Raw genomic sequence first — 7,698 nt, 5'->3', positions numbered from 1 at the left:
ATTTTTAGTAGAGACAGGGTTTCACCATGTTGGCCAGGCTGGTCTCAAACTCTTAACCTCAAGTGATCCACCTGCCTCGGCCTCTCAAGGTGTTGGGGTTATAGGCGTGAGCCACCATGCCCAGCCCACACTTTCCCTTTCATCAGGATAACTCACAAGGTAACAATGTATGGAGCATACATTGCTCTATTTTTCTCTAAGACATCCTCATCTTGGCAGCAGGGACCAGGAGTGTTTACAGCAGTGATGATCCCTCATTAACTCACAAAGCTCCTAATGGGCTTCCCTGTTCCTGCAAGGCTACCACAAATGTCACGCCATAATTCCATCAGTTCTCTGCAAAGATACCTCATTTTCTAGGAGCATGAGCTTGAGAGACCCAAATAGCCTAGACACCATTGGGTAACACATACACTAGCTCCCAAGAATCCGGAATATGCTGGTCTAGTATTTGGTACTATGTATGCTTTACCAAAGCATGTGCATTTGAGGGTCTTCAGGGTTCCATAGCCAAAGGGTAACAATGAACAATGAGATGAAAGGTAGAAATTAGAACAAAAAGCCTTGAAACAGTATAGAGACATTGGCTGGCCAACTCATCTTGATGAAGGAACCTCACTTCTGTGGGCCTGGTTTCCTCACCCACACAAGGACGGAGATAGTCTCCAAAGCCGTTTCCAGCTTTACCATCCTATGATTCTGTGGGTCAGGATTGTGAAATTTTAAGTAACATCCAGAATGTTTTAATTCAGCAACACTTATTGGCCATCTACTCTACGTAAGGCATGGTAGAGAGCACTGCAGGGGCTACACAGTCACAGGACATAGTCTTTGACCTTGAAAGAGACTAGCTGCAGGGGACAACAACAGTGAGAAATATAATCACCATACAGCTCCAAAATATAAGAAATGCCAGATGATTATTTGTTGAATGAGTGGTGTGTACAATTAGCCCAATGAATGCAGAAGTTACTGGAAAGGTTTCATGAAGAAAGACTCAAGAAAGAATCTGAAAGAGGAGTAGCATTGGGATAAGCTAGAAAAGTGGGACTATTGATTACCAAGCAGTGTTACAACGCTGTTTTCAGTTCATCCAATTCAATGACTCTTCTGCCAATACATACATCAAAAGCTCCAATGAGGACCAATCTGACAGAATCTGATCTAACAGTGCCTTGATAAGATCTCCTTTATATACAGAGGACACAGTGAGAGCATAAACACTGATTATAGCAGCAAACTGCTTCTGCTTCAGGAGTCAAGAATCACCCAGTCATTCTTGCCACAGGAAAAGTCTGTGGACACTGACCCCACTAGTGGCCTGGTCAGAAAGCTAAATGAGAACGCTGGATGCCAATTCCAGGAGACAGTGCACTTATTCCTTTCTCCAGGATCACACTTTATCAGGAAGTTGAATTTGACTGAATACCACGATAGCCTTTCAGTAGCTGGATAGCTCCTAGGTTGTCAATGTCATTCTGCTAGAGTGTCCTGACACTCCAGGCATAGCTGGCAGCTATGTGTTCATCACACAAGCTGGACAGAGCTTGAGCAGAAATAGCTGGAAATTGTTCATGTGCTCAAAGCTGAAACTGGCAATACACACTCACATTTCCTAAATACCTCACCCTAAGAATTAATTAGAAAATCCTTTAAGCATTATACCATTTCACTCTGCTTTTAAATTAAAATATGTTTACCATGAATACAAGTATATTAAATATAGCTACCTACCGGTAACCTATCATCTCCTATTTGAATCTTCCAGACAGACACAGAGTTATACAGAATTTCAGGTTCCTGGAGTTGCAAGAGGCATAGTGAATATTTGGCCAAATTTCTACTCTGTGACAGCAGCCCTGAGAGAGGCCCCCCGCCAGCCTCTTCAGAAACACTTCTAACAGGCTGGGCACAGTGGCTCATGCCTATAATCCCAGCACTTGGGGAGGCTGAGGCAGGTGGATCACTTGAGGTGAGGAGTTTGAGACAACTCTGGCCAACATGGCGAAATCCTGTCTCTGCTGAAAATACAAAAATTATTTGTATTTGGCAGGTGTCTGCAATCCTAGCTACTAGGGAGGCTGAGGCAGGAGAATCACTTGAACCCAGGAGGCAGAGGTTGCATGAGCAGAGATCATATCACTGCACTGTAACCTGGGTGATGGAGTCAGACTCTGTCTCAAAAAGAACAAAAACAAAAACAAAAACAAACAAACAAAAAGAAAAAACTACTAACAATACAGAGCTAACTGTCCCCAAGATGGACAACCTTTTTTTGTTTTATGTATTCAATCTACTGTCTGTCCACTGAAAATCACAGGTTGCTCCTTTGAAAGTCTTCTAGAAGATATGTAAAGGCATAATCCAAAAATAAAAGAACATCCGCCAGCATGGCTAACACTGTGCGTTTTTCATTAAGGGGCACCCACATGCCTGACCAGGCTTCTCAAACCATCTGGCTGGCCCAGAGCTGTGCTGCAGGCAGCTACAAATCAACTCACACTTGTTCCCAAGCACCTGCTGCAAGCAGGACCCTGCTACTAAAATGCAGATCCAGATGTGCCTCAAGATTTGAACTATCTTCCCACAAGGCAAAAATAACAGCAGCCAGAGGATGTGGAGTCTCTACTCCTGGGCAATATAAGAATGAAAATAGATCACCATTTGTCTATTCAGACACCTTCACCTGCCTGAAGGCAAGGGCCTAGATCAGCTGATTTCCTGAGGCCCCTCACTAAGTTCTTTGTGTTTTTTTGTTGTTGTTGTTTTGTTTTCTTGAGACAGAGTCTCACTTTGTCACCCACGCTGTGATCTCAGCTCACTGCAACTTCCACCTCCAAGTTTCAAGGGATTCTCCTGCCTCAGCCTTGCAAGTAGCTTGGACTACAGGCACACAACATCCACACCAGGCTAATTTTTGTATTTTTAGTAGAGACAGGGTTTCATCATGTTGGGCAGGCTGATCTCAAACTCCTGACCTCAAGTGATCTGCCAAGCCTCCCCAAGTGCTGGGATTACAAGCATGAGCCACTGCGCTAAGTTCTAACACTAACAAAGGAGCCCACATTCTGTTCCCCAAATCCTGCCCCTACTATGTGGTGGACAGGAAATTATAGATACCAAAGAAAAAGGCCAACCAGAAAGAGACTTCATTCCTCAGAGGCATGCTCGTGTACCTTATACAACCTGTCACTGGCTAGGCACCAGGCAGCCACCACCTAAAGTGTCTATGTGTCTCTATATGACAGACACACACACATACACAAGCACGCACATTCACAAACACAAATTCTACCATTCTCAGTACAAAGTATTCATCAACAGGGTCCTCTCCTCTTCGGTCATATTTACACCTCCCCACTCCACTCCTCTGCTTTCACATTCACTTTCTTCTCCTTCTTCTTCCCACTACTCCCTCCTCCAGCCCTATCTTCAAAAATACTTAGCCTTTCACACAGACAGTTGGAACTCAAGGAAGTTTTACTAACAACCCCGCCCTTCAAAATGCAAGAAATAACCTGGGGGGGAAAAGTCATCATGGTGTAAAACTCAACCTGCCTCTGTCAAAGGTAACTTGGCTAATTACAAGCTTCATCCCACCAGCGGTATTCTTCAGAGGCCTACAGGAACCTCGGTGGAACAGATTCCAATCAGATTCTTCTGCTGCCTCCCAGATACAAAAAGGGACAAATGGCAATAGCTCCAAATTTCAAGTACCCCTGGCCAGTCAAACCAGAGGTCTCCTGGGCCCAGAACTACCAACTAACTCAAAGCCTGGGAACACGGCTCATCTCTGTTTGGAATGGTTGCAATAATAAAAATTTAACCACGGGGTGGGGACAAAAAGAGCAAAAGAGAGGACGAATGATAAAGAGCAGAGGTCAGCTTTGCACTTCCAAGAAGAAGTAGGGCAGGAATGAGGCAAGGAAAACTTGGAGAGAAGGGTGAGGAAAAGGAAAAATGATTTTTAATGCTAGGGGCTTATGCCTGGCTGACTACACATGCTCACTGGTGCCACACACAAGCACATGAGTGCACACATGCACACGCACACACTCTCAGTCAGGAAACTCAAACTGGAAAGCAAATAAGAACCTTCAGCAACCTGCCTGACTTAGCCAAATACTTCACAAAGTCAGCAGCAGCAGTATCAGCAGCAGCAAAAGGACCTTTAACAAAGAGTTCCTCTGACTTTAGTTTCCCAGCCCCGTTATAAACTGGGTCCCCCTCCTCCCCCTGCTGTTACTCAAGCCAGCTGCAACCATCCAAAAGTCTGGCAAAGCAGCCTGAAAAACATTCTGGGTGCACCGGGAAAGCCTGAAGCCCTCACAGAAGGACAAAAATGAGCCCCAAGGGACCAGAGCTCATTTTAATTCCCAACTAAGGCTGGCCAAGGTGCCCCCTCCTACCTCCCATGGCCACACCCCAGCATGAGAGCTCCATTTCCAGGTCACTCATGTACACACACCACAGCAGGCTCACTTCAGGTATGGCTCACAGTCTACACACACACCTATTGGCTCTCAAGGGCCTCCTCACAGTAATCCCAAAACAATTAGCAATGCTCCCATCCCTAGAGTGTAGAGCATTCTCAGCACACCCAGGAGACACACCACAGTGCCCTAGAATCCACCGGCCACCTCCCCTAGAGACATGACCTACACAGACTTCAAACAGTGGCTCGAGTACTAGGTATTACACCACAGAAAAAAATGACTCCAAGGCTGGTACCAGGCGTACACAGAACATAGAGTTGTTTATGTTGAGCAATTTTGAGGGAAAGAAAGAACAACTCACTTCAAATAAGCACATATGTGCCACAAACACAACCAGCATGTGGTCCAGCTGACGCTGGAACCAATCCGTAGGTTCCCAATTCAGTTGGCTTTCCACTGTAACTAGCTGAGAGCCGAGCCTTAAGGAAACAGGACCCACAATAACAAAATAGGCGAGGATTGCTGAGTGATGTAACAATGAGGTGGCCTTAGGTCTGTGTGCGGGGGAGGCAATCTGTCATTCAGCTCCTAAGGGGACCACGAAAAGGGAGAGATGAGTAATTAAGACAAACTTCCTTATTTCTCGAGTCTATCATGGGTAGCCCCAAATCAGTACTATAAAATTGGTATCAAAAATATTGGTCTTTTTAGGAAGCGTATACTCTGTGATGACCACGAAGCAATGAAGTCAGCTGGCATCATCTACAAACATTGCTCAAGAGGACAGTAAAGTCATCCAAGGGCCAGCCCCAAACTCCCCAGAAAGCAGATTCTTCCCCTGGACCCAAAGTAACCATAATCAGTCAACTCTACTCAACCGAAACTCACTCAAAGGCGAAGAAGAGTGTACATGTCCCCAGGATGAGGAAAAGGGTCAGGTAGAAAATGCCCTTCTGCCGGGCCATCATGACGCGGCCATCACAGCAAAAGGTGTTCCTGCCTGGGAGTTTCTCCCATTTCCGTGTCACCTTCTTTCTCACCACCATCACAGACATGATTGGAATTCCTGCTCCAAAATGCGTTTTGCGATTACACGAGAGAAGAAACAGAGGCTGAGCCCAGCTTTGAAATCACGTTGCCTGCTATTGCTGCCGCTGGGTCAAACATCATCAAAAGTCCAGTTGCCACCCCTAAGAAAAAGCATAAAAAGAAAAAAAAAATGAGGGAAGAATAAGAAAATACGGTTCAACCCTCCTTTCCCAGAGGCAGAAAGTTGAAAACTGACTGAAGGGGAAGTGGGAAAAGTTTATCTCCAATTCGTGTTTGTCCTCTAAAAGAAGAAATGATTAAAGGTTCTCAAAAAAGGGAAGGGGCTAGTATTTCTTCTTAAATAAGCCTCTATGCTTCCAATCTAATGCTGATGATCTATCTGATCATCACAGAACCTTGGAATTAGAAAGGATTCTATAGGTGATCGTGCCAATTATTAATACTTTGTTTTGTAAATGAGTAAACTGAGGCCAGAGAGAAGAAATAATTTATCCAGGGTCACACAGCAGCTATGCTGATCCAGCAGTCAAGGGCATGTCCCACTATGCCACAATGTTCTTTCAACATCATTAAAAGGACTCTAAAAATAATAGTAGAGTTTCTGTCCTTATAAAGCCTCCCTCCCTTCCTCCACTTCACCTTCTTTCTTCAATTAGCCACTTGAATATGAATCACAGCAGGGAACAAGCCACCCTCCGGCGGGGCCAGGAGGTTCTGGACGCTCTGTGCACCTACGTGCATTGTATTTACACAAAACAGATTTCCCTTCAACAAACCGCCTGCAACTTCCTGAGTCCGGGAAATGAAACAATCTGGCTGGTCTAGCCTAACATTTGTGGGAATCTTAATGAAACCACATCAGAAACCTATAGGTGAAAGGCTGACTTAGGCAGGAGAGATTCTGGAACGGTTGGTGACTGCTGATGGCTGGTTGGGGGGTTGGGGAATGGCAGCAGCTAAGAAAAGTCACAAGGGCGCTTTCTGGGACATGTCCTAAGTACCATCTCTACTCAGCATCCTGAATTCCCAGGCCCAGCCTTTCTCAGCCCCTGCCACCCTTCTCCCCCGCTCAGGTGTGGTGCTGTGGCCTCTATTTACTGACACCACATGCCCCACGCTGGCTGGACTGAGGCGGAAGCCTGCAGCCCGACGGACGGAGGGAGAAACAGCCAACTCGAGATCATTCCCGGGCTGGAGAGGGCAAAGGTCCAAAAACAGCCTAGAAGCGGAGCAAGGAAACAAGAAGGTAGAAGGCTCCGGGAAGGGGAGGGGACCCAGAGGTGCAGAAAACCCCGTCCTTTGTGTAAAACTAACCTGGAAGACAATCTCCTCCCGATAAACCGGCTCAGCGGGAGAAGGAAGACCAGGAAAGGGGAGCTGGCCTGGAAGAACAAAGATCAAAATCCGTCGGGAAGCAGCGACCGGCTCCCCAGCCGGGGGCAGGAGGCCAGAGTCCGGGGCCGGGCCGCGGGCGCCGCCTCGCGAGGCCCGCCCTGCCTCCGCCACGCCGCGGACCACCGCCCCAGGCAGGTTGGGACGCGCGCCACATCCACACGCACACGCAGCCACACGCTCGTACACACTCACACACGCCCCGCCACGTGTAGTCACCCTGGGCCAGGGGCTCGGCGGCTGCCGAGTTGAGAAGGGCGGTTCCGACGTCCCCGCGTGCCGGCGCAGCGGATGGGGAGGCAGCCCACCCAGCAGCCGAGCCCGGGAGACCCCCGCCCCCACCCCTCGTTACCTGAACCTCGGAGACCCAACTCGGCCGGCAGCTGATGGCAGGAAACGGACCGTCCCAGGGGATCGCGTCAACTGCCAAAGGTGACAGCGACTTCTCCTCCCTGGGCCAAGAGGCTGTCTGTTCCTGACAAGGGGCCCCAGTGGTCGGGGCCCTAAACCAGCTGTGGCTACCGCCCACCGCTGGCCGTAAGGAACGCTCCTCACGTCACCAGGTCGCTCCAGTAGTTGCTCACCCTCCATTGGCCGATCGGCCTCGGCGCCTCCGCCCCGGCCTCCCGTATCCCAAACTGCGATTGGTTACGCCGAACGCCACTCGACGATGCCTCCGCCCACTCCTCCACCCATCTCCCTGCTGCATGCCCACCTGCCAATCCACTGCCAGCCTCTCTTTGGGGTCTGAGCGCCAGTATGTGAAGTGCTGCCTTCTATTAATATAGTTACGCAGAGACGGAGGTGAAGGGTAGTGCCA

At 48.2% G+C, this 7,698-nt stretch overlaps 1 protein-coding gene across 1 annotated transcript in view; it reads right to left on the bottom strand.

The window, feature by feature from the left end:
* ZDHHC9 (zinc finger DHHC-type palmitoyltransferase 9) overlaps positions 1–7,469 on the bottom strand; it is a 39,997-nt gene extending 32,528 nt beyond the window's left edge. The window contains exons 1-3 of the mRNA XM_017507527.2: positions 7,231–7,469; positions 6,801–6,868; positions 5,325–5,626 (exon numbers count right to left, since the gene is read on the bottom strand). Of these exons, the coding sequence (XP_017363016.1) occupies positions 5,325–5,491 (167 nt within the window). The 5' untranslated portion in view covers positions 5,492–5,626; positions 6,801–6,868; positions 7,231–7,469. The remainder of the gene's footprint in view (positions 1–5,324; positions 5,627–6,800; positions 6,869–7,230) is intronic.
* Positions 7,470–7,698: the final 229 nt, after the last annotated feature.

Source organism: Cebus imitator, unplaced genomic scaffold, assembly GCF_001604975.1.
Source record: "Cebus imitator isolate Cc_AM_T3 unplaced genomic scaffold, Cebus_imitator-1.0 Scaffold376, whole genome shotgun sequence".
Lineage (NCBI taxonomy): Eukaryota > Metazoa > Chordata > Mammalia > Primates > Cebidae > Cebus > Cebus imitator.
The sequence above is the reverse complement of the archived record's forward strand: the minus strand, read 5'-3'. Positions and strand labels throughout refer to the sequence as shown.